This window comes from Augochlora pura, chromosome 3, assembly GCF_028453695.1.
Source record: "Augochlora pura isolate Apur16 chromosome 3, APUR_v2.2.1, whole genome shotgun sequence".
Classification (NCBI taxonomy): domain Eukaryota; kingdom Metazoa; phylum Arthropoda; class Insecta; order Hymenoptera; family Halictidae; genus Augochlora; species Augochlora pura.
The window spans coordinates 18,162,580-18,178,494 of NC_135774.1; the positions used below are offsets into that span (position 1 = coordinate 18,162,580).

At 38.5% G+C, this 15,915-nt stretch overlaps 1 protein-coding gene across 1 annotated transcript in view; it reads right to left on the bottom strand.

Annotated features, from left to right (window-relative positions):
* The window catches only part of LOC144478884 (uncharacterized), a 32,778-nt gene that overhangs the window by 12,689 nt on the left and 4,174 nt on the right, over nucleotides 1–15,915 (bottom strand). The window contains exons 2-5 of the mRNA XM_078197237.1: nucleotides 13,111–13,282; nucleotides 6,299–6,483; nucleotides 3,120–3,358; nucleotides 2,097–2,375 (exon numbers count right to left, since the gene is read on the bottom strand). Of these exons, the coding sequence (XP_078053363.1) occupies nucleotides 2,097–2,375; nucleotides 3,120–3,358; nucleotides 6,299–6,483; nucleotides 13,111–13,272 (865 nt within the window). The 5' untranslated portion in view covers nucleotides 13,273–13,282. The remainder of the gene's footprint in view (nucleotides 1–2,096; nucleotides 2,376–3,119; nucleotides 3,359–6,298; nucleotides 6,484–13,110; nucleotides 13,283–15,915) is intronic.

Sequence of the window (15,915 nt, forward strand, 5' to 3'; positions counted from 1 at the left end):
TGCGAGTCAAACAGTTCACAACGAGCAAAATAATTCACAGCGAGTGGAACGATTCACGCAGCGAATTCATCGAAAAATTATCAAGCAAGAATCACTGTTCACGCGTGTGATCATTGCATGACTCATACGGTCGTTGCGACATTATGAGCCTACGTCGAGCTGTTGGCTCTGTGCCAGCGTGAGAGATGTTGCCTATCACCAATATCGTCTTCTCTCTAACATGCTGTACTGTCGAGTGGATCGGATAGGTGAATCTAAAGTCCTGTTCGAGGAACCAGTGAATGGGTTGATACATGCAAAGTTATTCGTGATGTCAACGATATTAATACTGGAGCTACAGTATTATTGCTAGACATTCTCCTAGCATCACGGGTTGGAAGTGGCTGTATCTATTGGGTTGGAGAATAAATTCGTAGCGTTTTTCATTTTCACTTATTTTACAGCGATTTGTTGCTGTTTGACAAAGTGCGTCATATATATTCGATAGAGCTGTCTTTGCTCTACAAAATGTGCTAATTTTTTTTTTTAAGTCATTTAATTTGTTATTATTTTAGGCTGTAGCGTAATTTTGGCGACCGAAATAACAATTCGAGCCGTACGCTTGCAGATGCCAAAGTTTTGACGAAAAAAATATTCTTGACATATGCTAGAACGTAAATTACCTTATTCCTTTATTTATTTTTTTATTACTTTCACGTGTACTGCAGAACTAGCCGATGAATGTCGCCGGCCGCTGCCGCTACCCGGCCAAGCAACCAGAGGGATACCTGTCTCCCCCGCCAAAAAATGGGCACAGGTTACAGAAAGTCACCACCCGCAAGTTGCAAAAGGCCCGTTTTTTTGGGAAACAATCACAAACAGCCAAAAAAAGAACACTGTAACCCTGTGCCCATTTTTTGGCGGGGGAAACTGGTATCCCTCTGTTTGCTTATCCGGGTAGGCACGGGCCGGCGACATTCATCGGCTAGTTCTGCAGTACACGTGAAAGTAATAAAAAAATAAATAAAGGAATAAGGTAATTTACGTTCTAGCATATGTCAAGGAATATTTTTTTCGTCAAAATCTTAGCATCTGCAAGCGTACGGCTCGAATTGTTATTTCGGTCGCCAAACATATATCGCTACAGCCTCAAAAATAATAACAAATTAAATGACTTAAAAGAAAAAATTAGCACAGTTTTGTAGAGCAAAGATAGCTCTTCGAATATATATGACGCACTTTGTCAAACAGCAACAAATCGCTGTAAAATAAGTGAAAATGAAAAACGCTACGGTCTTATTCTCCAACCCAATATTATGATGCTTGAAACAGTTGTGAGGAGCCGAAGAAGCATCTTAATGTTATCCGGTGAAGAATCATTGCGGTTTTGTGGTATTTGTTATTAGGGTTCGATGAAAGCTTAACAGAATTGGGTAAAATAATAATTAGATTTATGATTAAGTATTATATATATTCATTGGCAGTATTTGTTAATAACAAATTCTCTTGTTAGAGATGTTAATCGAACTGGATTTTATATAAGAAATCTGTTCTAATTTAGGTTTATGCTAAATATTCGTTATAATTATATATTAACTGTAACCTAAATTTTTATTAACTAACGGGTGTATAACAGATTTTACCTCTATTTCAGAAGCAATCATTCTAAACCTGTATTAAAAGTGTAATCTAGTCTGTTATAACTTATAATTTCTAATTCAATAAGCATTTAAGATCCAAGGACTGTTACTTTTCTATTTACAGCTTCGTTTTTTTAAACAACTAAATCAATCGCCAGCGATCATGGCGACTTAATTAATATAAATAACTATAAACTAGTCGTAACTGTCAGTCATTAATTGAACAAATTTCCTAAAACAATTAAACGAAATAGCATATCAAGTTTCATACGATTCTGAATAGAAATTTTAAGTTATAATAGACCATCTACAGAAATTACAAAATTACAATTTATATAAAATTGATATAGAATTCATAGAAAACTATAAAATGATTACGAATTAGTAATAATAACTATCGAGACAGCAATCATAATTACTTCCTTACGGATATTAAACTAAGTACAATTATGAGAGATATATATAATGTTCACTCACCCGAGGAGGAGTCTCTGGATGGTCTGGACGGTCTCGGTCCCAAGGGATGATGGTTCTGATAAGGCGGGGGCGTCGCAGCACTGTCGGAGCCGATCCCGCTGCTAGCGGCGCTCCTTGTGCCGCCTCTGTCGACCGTGGTGCTTCCACCCACGATCGTCTGATTTAGGCAACGTCTGAACTCGATCCCGGCGAGATTACCACGGTGTCTGTGAACCGTGTCGTAATCCCGCGGCGGCAGCAGGATTGGTCCCACGTCGTTGTCACCCGAATTACCCCTACCTGGGCCAATAAATCAGAGGGTTCGCCATAAGCTTCCGCCAATCAATACTGATCCAGAATGTGCTCAAGATTGGTGGAGATTTCGTAAATGGGATTATACGGTTCCAATGAATTCCAATGACAAGTTTCAATAACTGGTAACGATCTGTGCTTCCCCACCCTCTAGTACATTCGAGAACATTGTTGTTGCTACCGACTAAAGTTAGTCAAAATTTATTCGATATTAAGAAGAATACAATTTACAGTCGTTGTTGATGGATATTAAGAATTGTTATTCATAGCTACACTTTTTCGAAAGTACATAATTTGTTCAAGTAGGACTAAGATGTTGTTGTATAAGATTATTATTTAAAAGCCAACGATATTACTACCTGTACTATGTTCCAAATGACTATCACCCTTAATTATTCTCATATTTGTAACGTTATAAAAATATTGATCGAGAGAGAGAGAGAGAGGATTATAAATTATAGCAGTAGTACATATAGCGAATGAAAGAAAGAAGGAGGATAATGAATAAAGAAGAATAAAACGTTTTATTCGTTTATGGAATTATATTGGCAAATAAGTTATTCCTTATTATCCGTGAATAGAATTATTCAGTTATTTATTATTATTATTATTATTATTATTATTATCTAGAATTATTCATTCGAATAATTATCTAGATAAAAAGCTATTTGAATAATACTGAACTCCTGCTGCAGAAGATGTAGATAGAAGAAGATCGAACTTGATATTCACCTAATTTTGCGCGCAGCTCGGCTGCCAGCGACTCGTAGATCGTAGTGGATTGCACAGGATCGTGTCTCAGTTCTCCACTGCCTTCCGATGACTCTGATTCTCTCGTACTTCTGCCATCGCTGCCCAAATTGCTACGAACTCTGCCCTCCAGCGAGGTCATCCTCGCAAGGTTGTCGGAATGCGACGCCAATGCTTTCAGCTGGCCGCCGAGCAGCTCGGCGGTCTCGACCGAGTCGCATCTGCAAATCAAATTCGAATTTTTGTAGCTTTTCCTCAATCAATTATTGAACTGCTATAAAAATTTATGAAACAATTTGCTAAAAATAGACATAGATAAAATATCGTTAAAAATAGTGTGAAGAATGTCATACGGTGTTCAGACTTAAAATAACCGATTATGAGGCAATCGGATGTTTCTCAATTAATTGTCGAATCGGTCCCGATAAAAATCATAAAAACAATTTGGTAAAAATAGATGTAATACAACCGATTATTAAAAATAATGTTAAGAAACCTTCATACTTGTAACTATTCCACGCTCCGTACTGAATTTTTCCATATATGCATGAAATCCGCAGCTTTACGACCGTATAAGTCCAAGAGCAATTTTTCCCGCGCTTCCAAGTCAGCTCTAATAAGCTAAAATTTCTTTTCCGCAACCCAATAAACGCGTTATTACTGCTATTACGGTTGTCATTGTGGTCGAGTCAGTAAGGTGGAAGACGTCGCAACCCAATGACCCAGAGCAATTCATCCCGGCCATATCCGCGGAGCGATCTTACCATTTCAAATCAGTCGCAATTATCGCGGCATTGCGGATTGCATTGCGTTGCATCGCAACGCATAGCGTAATCAACGACCTTTATTATCCTCCCGGTGAACTCGGCAAGAAATCGCGGTCACCGAACTATCACCCGGTATCTGGCGAGCCATTTACCTGGTTCCGATCGCAAGCGTCGCGGCGGCGACGCGTCGGCCGGTCTTCCCATATTCGACGTCTATATTCAATCCTCATCCTATAATACCTCTTATTGTATAATTCCGTCGATTACGCGACGGAAAACCCGTTTTCCCACGGATCGGATACGGACCCGATGGAACACACCGCGAGCAATTTTGTTTTCAATGGCAAGGCTATTCTCGTGGCCGCGCCACGTCGATCCCCATTATCTTATGTGAACGCAAACGTTATTAACGACCCGTTAGAAAGCTCGTTAATTAGCAAACAGAATCGCGCAGTAGTCGAACGATATCCGCGAGCAGAATCGCCCGCGGAAATCGCTTCGCTGCCACTGTATCTCCGCGCGTTGGAGAACTAGCGGTCGTCGTAAACTTCGTTAACCCCTTGCATTTCAAATTATTTCACAACCACATGGATTAGTTACCAATAATTAGTTGTTATAAATTCCTACGCCATCCAGAAAATATATGACTTGCGAAAACAATGACCTTACGATTCTATAATCGTATATATTTCATATTGGCATCGTGTACGACTGTAAAATTTCGCTCGAATAGTTAATATTATATGTAGCTTTATAGTGGAATTATTAAACCACGTCAAAATTTGTTCGAAATAGAGATGCTGTCAGGCTTTTTCAATTTATAAATTTTCTTGCATTTAAGAAATTTGCTTGTGTCATAACTGCATAATGATCCGTAGTGCAGTCATCACTGGACTGCGGGTTTCCATGCGAAATAAAAATCTGATACGTCAATTGCAAGAAATGAGAACTAAATGAAAAGCATTTTCTTATTTTAATTATTTCATCGGACTGAAAGTGGTGCAATGATATGTTGAAATTCGTTTATTCTCTCTACTATCTAAAACTAAATTACTCACTATTGTCATAAATATATACAAGCATATTGGAATAAATGCAATCCCTTCATCTATATTATTGTTGCGTATTTTGCCGGCTCCATGCTTTACATGACGCGGCATTTTCTTCATAGTTTACACTATTTACAATTGTGCTCTGAATATCTAATATGATACAGTTCTTCGTAACAATACAAGTTGATCGCTCGGCGATTCGATCTCAATTGTCGACTGTCTGGCGGCACAACGGTTCCGTGACAACTACTATATTCAGCTATTTCCTTAGGGGTTGTTCATGTCTGGACATTTTCACATTACAGCGACTCGATTTTGACAATTCGAAGTAGCATTATTATGATACGGAAGTATCAAGTGTTTTAATTCCCAGAAAAAAGAAACCAAATGACCGCAGCAAGACGTATCGTTAACGAGTTAGCCCGGCTAACGAGACTGCCAGCAAATGAACGCGTCGCGCGATGAACCGTCTGGGAATCTAGGCGATGCAGTTACTCCGACGTATAATTCGCCGTTAATTAGCATTAATACGTATTATTAGGTTGTGCGAACTGTTCGCGGGTTACAAAGCATCGCTGAAGGCTTAATTGAACCAAGAAACACCCATAGCCTCCCGCTTTTGTAGATTGAACGTTCTACATGCCGCAATCTGTCGTTCGAACGTGCCACGAAAATTCAAAGTCGACCCCATAACTTTCTAGATGAACAATTAATATCGATCGCGGATCAATATGGCAAACACTCGCTGGACACTCGTCTTGTTTGCATAAGATTTGCAAAAAGACTGTATCATAATGTAAGACATTGCCATCGATTTGCAGTATTTACATTTTGTCCATCAAATTTTTATGAACATAAAAATTTAAAATCAATAGAATTGCATGCAGCCATCGTTTCGAAATATTATAGTAATTTCAAGTTGTCATTCCAATGCATAACAAGAGTTGAATCTTGCAGTTTGTAATATTCATTTTTCCCGGATGATTTTAAAGAGTCTAGTAGCTCATAAACTAATAATAATAATAATAATAATAATATTGTCGGCTTTTTGGAATTTAATAGTGCGACAATTATTTCGAGAAACTATACGCTAATTCTTGGTGACGCTTTTCCGTTACCCCTCGAGTGTAAATGGTTAAATCTTGCACTTTACGATATTCATTCTTTTTCGAATTATCTGCATTTTATATTTACGATTTGAAGGAGTTTGATATCTCATAAATAAATAATAGTAATAATAATAAGAACAATGTTGTTCGCTTGTCATGCGACCTATCAAGATTTGAACATCTCAGACAGCATGTAGAGATGCGCGACGATGATTAATAGTGTTGATAGTAACCTATAAGCGTGCACGTGGACAGGGTTGTTGGTAGCCGGGTTCGGAAGCAGAAGAGTCGCTGCAACAACGTCCTCTCTTTGCACAGCGGCCAGCACCGCGTGTCCTGGCACTAAATGTTTTACAGCTGACCTCGTCGAGCCTTCCAGGTGAACCGTCTGTATGATCTTCAGCCCCTTGTTGCTCACCTGGCGATCAGAACACAAGATTCAATGAAACCGCGGCCGTCGCGTTGTGACGTTCGTCGATCAGTCAATCTCAGGTAAAATTTTCTGATCGATAAACGAGTTGTGAGAGTCTTTTAACCAGTGTTAACCATGTTAATGTAAATAGAAGAGAATGACAATAATAATACGAATAAAAGACAATAATGATAGCAGTAAGAAACAATGATAATACAAATAAGAAATAATAATAATACACATGAAAACTAATAAGAACACAAATCAGAACCTATAGCAATACAAATAAAGAACAGTAATGATAAAACGGAAAAAGCTGAAAGATATTATCGTCATTAACTTTTTAATTCGACCATTTTTCGACCCAACAATTTCTTAAACGTTATTGAGAGACATGCGCAAATAAATCTAGTAAATGTGACTACGGGAGGTGTTGTAATTTGCTCTATAAAAACGTAATTTACACCAGCGGTTCGAACAGAAGAATTTTGCAGCGGATAAATCGCAGAATAGAGCGATAACGAGGATGTCCGAATGCAATGGGAATATCGGAACTATTAATATCGTTAATTAAATGGAATGAACGGTAGGCAGAAGTCGCGGTGAAGCGAAGCGATCGATGCTTACTGGTCGGGAACGCGTGGCCACCTACGATAATAGAGCCGGTTTATTATTAAGAAAGAAAGTCGTATCGCAGAACAATGCTCGGTGTCCCCGCCTTTTGCCGCGTAAAAACGCAATTTCCTTTTCGAAAGCAAATAATAATAACGGCGGAACGATGAAAGTGAACACGATAGGCATTACAAAAATGAGCACTTTCTCTATTTTACGATCCTGCTTTTAGGCTCGGCCGTACGCTGACCATATCGACGAATAAACTATTCGCCCGAGGCGTTCGAGAAACTCTTGGGCCCCGATAGTTCGGCGGTACCTTGGATTTTTCGAATCGTCTACGATGAAAAGTGGTACACCGAGAATCTTCCAGGTCGACGGAAAAATAGAAATCCGGTCCGATTTCGAAACGTTGCGCGGCATGTTTCATAACGCATGAAATTCGAACACTGAATTCAAAGTGTTCTATTTGAATACTTAATTCGAAATATTTAAATTCGAATATTGAGATCGAAATGCAGTTATAATAAATGATCAAAGTGATCACAAAATAGCTCCGCGATTTGTCGATGACTCCTTTTCGGTTCCACGTAGAGCAGCAAGACGCTCGAGCATAAATCTTTTTCGGAGAAAGCGAGAAAAAAAGAGTTTGTTTCTCTGACGAGAAAACAGCTGCGGTATATTTCGAATTTATTACAAAATTATGGAAAGGTTGACGCCTGCAGGATGAAACTCGACTTTCGTTTCAACCGGCAGAGGAAAATCTCCACGGCGAGTTACAAAATCTCGGCGAGCAGCAGCAATAGCAGCACGCGTTCTCCAAAATGGCGTTGTCACGAACGATCGTCTGCGGTTTTTGACCGCAGGAGATCGCGGACAATTGTCGCGTCGCCTCGCTCTCCGACCAGCAACGGTTCATTAAGACGGCACAAAAGCCCCGCGCGAAATTCGGGGCGCTAAAATATTCCCAAGGCGAGCGACACGCGTTCTCGCAACTCTCGCAATTACACTTACACAATAATTAGCCCAACCCCCCCCCCCCCCCGGGGGGGGGGGGGGGATTTCGCAATAGTTCGCTGTTTTAGGCGCGAGCCAACTAAATCCGCCTCAAGACCCATCCATTAAGATCCCGGCTGACTGATAAGGGCGCCTTTGTTTCCCTCGGCTGTGTGTTTTCTTTTCGATTCAACACTCGCGGAACGAACCAGTTACTTTTGTCTCTTGGAAATTGCCTTTTCCGGAGACCGAGTGACTTCGAATTTCTGCAGCGTGCGCGCCACTGTACGCTATTGTTCGAATAATATTGTATTTGAATAAATGTTGCGGATAAATAATTATTTATTTAGTTATTATTCTAGGTATTCATTATTTTGATTAATTATTACTGTGGTTATTTATTATTCGTTGATCCGTTATTTGGTTGATTTTATTTGATTATATTCGATTATATTCGATTTTATCCGTTTTTAATCGATTTTATTCGATTACAGTTGATTATATTCGATTTTATTCGATTCTATGCGAATATTTAAAATAATGAATAAGTTGAATTTATCTCACTACGACAATTCATTACAACAAAAGACTAGAACTTATTTATTACCCTCTTCAATTGAAAATATCTTTTATATCTTTAAAAATCAAATATCATATTTGTCAAGAGAATAATATACAGATTTTTGTTATATAATATCTATAGTTAAAAGAAACGTGGATCGAATAATAAAAATTTTGCATTCAATTCTGCATTGAACAATTAAATCTTATATTTGTGAATGAGATTGTATATAAATTTTGCATAAAAATCGCATTCTACTGATCCTTTCGAACCTAATAGGCAGTCTTAGAGCGAGATTATATTCGGAGGTAAACGAATACGACAGGTTCGCGGACCAGAACGGGTTGAAACGACTGATCCATTCGTTTCCTCTCGCAGTTATCGTGCAGGTAAATTGTCTGATGCGTGTGGAATAGCGAGTAACGAGGCATGGGACACGAGGGTTCCACGGAAATTTCGATCGACACGCGCAACAAGAAACGCCGTTGCTTAACGGTCGCGGTACAATTTCGGTGTCGTCCGTTTTCCGTTTTCTCTTTCCCATATCGAACAGCACGCGCGCCTGCACCGGTTGCATCGGCGGGGCCGCGCTCATTTCTGTAAGATTCAGGTCAGCGAATTTGTTATCGCGCTTGTTTAATTAGCCCGGCCACGATCTCGTGGCTCGATCGGCGCTTTACTCGATCGGGCCCGTTTATTAACTCTTTCATGGCGATAATGGATCCATTTTGACTCTAGGAGCTCATCGAGAATGTCTAGGCGCTTTGTATTAACACATTATCGACCGGTCACGAGTTAAGTCGTGTTTTCATTCCCAAACTAATAATAGCCGGCGAATGAGATAGATTCAGTGTAAAATTGCCGGTCAACAATGTGTTAACACGTTAAAGGCGGGGTATCTTGACGAAAGTATGCTAGGTAACGCGGCGACCACCCCGCCTCGTTTTTCGTCCTAAAGCGGGCGATATTTTGTGTATTCATAAAAAAATTTAGACTTAAAAAAGTTTATTTAAACTCTTAAAGCTACAAGAAAAATTAAAAAAGAACTAAACACTAGACAAGTCGTATTACTACGACTCCCGTCTTTAAGCTACAGTCGAGATAAATCGTAGTACTACGACTCCCGCCTTTAACGTGTTAATAATGAGCATGGGATTCTAGACACTTGTGCGGCAGTCTGATTATAGACATGAGTTATGACTATATTTGTATATTTCTGTTATTTTTAGTATTTAAGTATATATTTGTATATTTATATTTCCTATTATTCTAATATTTGTATATCTCTATTTTCTATAAGAATGTGCAGGTATGTTGTTTTGTTAAGTTTTCTATTATTTTTATATGGATATATGGAAATATGATGTGCTGTTGTATTTTGGTTTAGATTAGGAATAATAGGAAAAATATTACAAATAATAGAAAGATAGTTCTAATTATGAAATATTGTGAATTATTATAAACTCAAAGTAACTTATATATTTTTCCTGACACACCCTTGAACCAAAGAAAACACTTATATTTGTATACCACCCATTCCTATTACTATTACTATATATTTTTATAACACCTCTTTTTGCTAATGCAATGTAGCAGCTTGTTGATCGTATAATCATATAGTTATATGTTGCCTAATATAAAATAATAAATATTGCTCGCAATATTATTGACGTCCAACAATATCATTAATTAATTTAATGAATCAAATAAACTTTATTGGTAAGATATATTTGACCGATATTCACAAATATGTAAGTGTTCGGAAACTTATGGTCGGGGTGTACCTATAAAAGAATTGATAAACTAGGATCCAGGTGGAGAATTTCACTCGCATGTAGGTGCCGGCGCTAATTAATTGCAACTGCCGATTGCGGATTGTAATTGGGTGAAAGACCAGGCTGAAGCGCATTTAATGCCGCGAAGCGCTGCCTGAAACGAGGCAGACAGCGTGGAGATTTCAACGCCAGAGCCGGCAGGCGGTCACTCGTGAACGCGGAGCTATACGGTTAACATTGTTAATGCTGTTATGAAATATGTACTACGAGAAGGTTGCTCGATATGTTCCTAACAAACCGACGTATCATTGCCAATTACCAGTTCTATTGATAATTAATTCAGTGAAAAACCGCATTATGGCCGACCGGACGCAGCAAACTGCAGTCTGGATTGAAAAAACGCGGGCAGCGTGAAAATTTCGTGAATCGTAAAAGGAAGAATGCATTTAACAGAGGAAAATCCTTGCTGCACGGTTGAACCACGATTCCCTGTACATTCTTTCTACATTTCGAACTCCTTTTTGATCTCTCTATATATGGTTATTTACAATAATACATAAATACGAAATTTTGTTTTAAAATCACGCTGCGTTTATTCCTGTGCAACCTCGTGGAATTCAGCGTTATGTTGTTGTAGTTTTTGAACAGTTGGGGATATGGCAATGAAATTTTCATTAAAAATATTCCTAAAACAGCCACTCTTTAACTATAGATTAAGCATTCGATACGAAGTATCAACGCAAATTAATTAAAGATAATTCTTCGACAAATACACACATTACGCATTGGATGTCTTAAAGACGTCCATTTTAAGGCTTAAGACGTACAGACCTACAATGGACATCTAATGGAATTATCTGAATTAATTTTACAAACTATCTTTTATTTTAAAAATATACAATATTTATGTATATCGTATATTTTGTATACTTTTTGTTTAATAAACGTTACATACGCAATATATTACTCCTTTAATTCTGACAACACTTAAAATACTTTATTTCGTTTAACTTTCTTTTCTCAATCCTGCAATATCATTCATCTGAAGTATGATTCTTTACCGTGAAATAATGCTCATTAGGTCTAGAAGAATTAACTAGAAGTATTCACCTGGGTTTACGGTATAATTTTAAAAAAGTAACCAAATTCTTGTTAAATGCGATCTTGAAAAATGTCCAACTTTGTCTCTTCGCTTTCGTTCGAATCGCCATTAAACAACATTAGTTTTTTGTGGGAGGGGGGGGGGGGGGGGGGGGGATTTGAAAAAAGAATTAATCAAACAGCGGGAAGAGAAAGTCGACGTTTTGCCAAAATGTCCGTGAATATCTTGATCCACCCCACTGCGTGTCCTCGAGTGTCACCAAAAAATGAGAATGAGAAAACCGCGAGTGGCATTCGAGGCATTTCCATCGGACCTCGTTAAATCGCGGCGAGCGTAAAATCTGCATATCGCGGGAACGGGTTTGGGTGGCGAGAAGGTCAAATCCCGGGCCAGGGTACATTCGTCCGGGGTCCGAACAATTTCGAGGGTAAAGTTACGAGCGTTCGCCGCTCGGTTCCGCTGATAAGCTTCTCTCGCTCGCAGCAGGTCGAGGCCTGGCAATTTCGGTATGTAGGCTGAGGTCATAAATTCGTGATTTTTATTCGACCCGCGGACTGCTTTCACTGCTGGCTGTCGACGGGAGCAATGGTGTGCGCTCTCGCGAGCGTGAAAACACAGTAGTCCGGTAATTTTTTACTGAACGTCACGATTTTGTCAAGTTTTTCTGGAACTTTGTGTGACTCAGATTTTTCGTGATCGCTGTAAACTGGACTGCAGATTTTCATGCTAAATTAGAAAGCAGATACAAAGGACAGACGTCGCTCAGCAGATTCATACCATACGTACTATGTACTTATTATCCACGCTATAGTTGTCGTTAGTTTACTTTTTACCTTTTATAATATTTATTTATTTTTACGATTTTTGTGTTGACTCAAACGACGGCTATATAACATCGCATTTATCTCGTTTATTCCTTTGTAACGGAGAGCTTTTACGCGTACGCGTGAATAAATAAATTATCATCATCATAATTATTTCTTTTCAACAGATTTAGTAGATACTTTTCACTGTTTCTAATTGCAGGTTCTCATTGTTCGAACAATTGCATGATATCTGTAGTATACAGATAGCGAATGTCACGATAGAAATTCGAAATGGCGGCTTCATTTTATAATAATTTGAAATTAAACTTTGAAACCTCTTCTTTAAGATAGTATTTCTCGGTTTTATGTCCAACGTCCTATCACGGCTTAAGTTTCGTACATAATTTCTTAAATTTAAGTTTCGTTAAATTTGACAATTTTCAATACGACAAACATGACTTCGTATTTAAATAATCTCAGCGGTGAGAGTGCATTGAATCTTCAAATAGAAAAACATCGTCTTAAAGTAGAGTTTGCCAGCTTTAATTTTTAAAAAACAGTCATAGTCTGATGACAATCTATCGCGAAGTTATCGTCGGTCAAAGTTTGCCTAATATCTGATCCAATTTGTCCACGCTATAATTTTCCGCGGAGTATTTCGAAACGGGAAATATACGACTTAGGCGACTTTCATAATAGCCGGCGCAATTAATTCTTGTTTTCGCGGTATTTTCGGCGGTGGCCGGGCAGAAACCGGATCCCGGGAATGGTACCGCTCACCTGCAGCGTGACCTTGAAAGGCTCCTGAAGCCGTTCCCGCTCCAACAGGTAAGCTATGGCACCGGACATCGCGTCCACCCCCTTGGCCTCCCTCGCGCCCAAGTACCACACGTAGTACGAGCTCTTCTTGACATCCTTGCTGCTCCTCAGACGCAGAGCCATCACTCGCTCCCTGCAACAGATATGCGCCGTCTTTTATTATGCAGCGTGGTCTTCTTCCAGCGAGCTAGATTCACGGATCTCACGATCGAGCACAGGGTGAACCGCCTGTAATCACTAGACCGCGGGTCTTTATGGAACTTTTCTTTTATTCGTGCCGTGGGACCACTCCCTGGCCAACAGAGCCGGCTCCGTTTACCTCATCCTTATTTTCGTAAAAGTGACGCACCGGCATGGGAATTTACGTGATTCGCAGCCGAATCGCTAGATCGACCCTTCCGAATGCTTTCAAGCCATCTCGATTCGTTGTAAGTCGATACTGGCCGCGAAGCAACAAGGACGTCAGATTCCTTATCGTTCGGAATCAACCTTGCGAATATCTCGTTGCCCGACATGATTGGCGTCAGGAAATCGGTCGATCATGCTCGGAGCCGGTTCAAACAGCATTTTAAATGGCAGGTGGTGTGTATAGATGTTCTGCGTAAGGTCGTGTGTGTATTTTTTAAATCGAAGTGGTTTATTTGTTCGAGAGGATTTATTTCGAAAAACGAAATAATTCGTTTGCTCGAAGAAATGTGCTTATAAAAAGCCAATATTTCATTCGTTCAAAAGAATGTGTTTTGAAAAAGAAAAAATTTGACACATTGTAAAACATTTTTTGAGACAATACTTCAAATAGTATTTAATTTGACAAGCACTGACGATATTTGTGGCATAGTTCGGAATATTTTATTTAATCAGTTGATTAGTGTCGAGTAAAATATTTATATTTTACTGTGTCATAGTGTAAAATATCATTATTTTGATAATCCAAAGTCCTCTACGTTATAAATGGATAGAAATGATACAGTAGTAGTGTATTATAGTATATTATTAATAGCTGTGTACGATAATATATTATTAAATTTCTTTGGAAAAAATCCTGATTTCTTACGTTATCTCGTTTCACGTCAATCATTACTTTTACTTTCAGATTGAGAATTATGAAAGGTATTCTAAACATTATAAAAATAGAGAAAATATGTATACTCTTCGTCATTAAATGCACAAACTGCAGCAAACTTTTGGCTCGAAGTCTTCATCATTGCTCGAGTTATTGAAGTTACAATGATCAGTATATAGTCGTTTTTACGATTTGTTCAACAAATAGAAGAAATCGATCAGCGCGAGCTGATAAATGGATCGGAGGTTTGCATAATGCGGTCGATTTTTATCGCTCCGGTTGTCCAGGTGTCCCCGTGACTTTTCCCGCGAGCCCAGCAGCGCCGATTTTCCAGCGTGTTGCGAGAGCCTCACACATACACACGTTGGTACCATTCGCAGGCTCACTTAGAACACGAGCAGCTTGTCTGTTCATCCACTTCCTCAATTACTTTCACACTTAAACCCGTTTCTACGTTACCCGTCTAGCGAGGAATCGGTTCCCACTGATCCGGCGCGGCGCGGAACGGCGTCGATCTCATCGTATTCGAAGCGAAAACGTCCTAGGAATCGGAAACTGCCTCCTCGAAGATCAATGCCAGCTTTCTCAGAATCCTCGATCATGCTACCACGACAACGCAATGTTCGCGACCAAGGCCATTGAGAAAACTTGTTTTATTATATTTTTTGTCGTATTTTATATATGGACGAATTCTGATTATGAGTTGAAATGAAGCAAAAGGAAATGAAACGTGTGCAGGAGCAGCGAGTAGATGATAAAGAAATATATAGTGTAAGTGTATAGTATGGGTGAGATTGTATGGTATGTAAGAAGGAGTGTGCGGTTATATGAATGTATAGTAATAAGATGAACATGAATGCATGGCTGTGTGTCAGAAACAAATGAATGATTAGGATCATCGATCGGGCGAGCGAGAACGGAACGTGGCGGTGCTACGTGGCGGCACTTCTCGGTGACGCCACGTGAGGACAGAAGTCATTTTGTGTATTTCGTTATGTAATAAAAGTTCACAATATTCCTTTAATCAAGTTCCTTACAATAGTAGGAATGTGAAAGAACGATTTTAGGTAGTATTTTTGGAATAATAATTATAATAACTGTAATTTTAGAGTGGTAACTTTAGAGTAATAATTTTAGAATAATTTTAGACTGTAATCTTAGAATAATAATTCTCTTTAATTTATTAACACTATTAACATTAAAATTATATTTTAATTTTAGAGTGGTAGCTTTAGAGTAATAAATTTAGAATAATTTTAACTGTAATCCTAGAATAATAATTCTCTTTAATTTATTCGTAGGAATTTTAGATTATGTGAAATAAATATCTGAAATAATTAAAAAGGTAAGCTTCTATACGTGTGTGATCTAAATACGCGAACATTTAATATTGAAAAGTTAATCGAAGGGCATCAATAACAGACAAAAACATCCCTCCTTTATGTTTGTAAATGTCAGGAATAATACATTTCTTACTACATTTCTTATTAAATTCGCAAAAACTTGCATTTTTTTCCCCGATTTTGCTGTCGCAGTAATAAGTAATAACAGCAAATATTACGTGTCCATACCAAAAATAAATAGGAAATATAAAGAACAATGCAAACATGTGTAAAATTTAAAAATAGCTTCGCCTTATTTTCAACTCGATAAATCAATAGTCATTTTCTTTTCTTCATTTTGCTCCAATTTTCTAAGAAAAT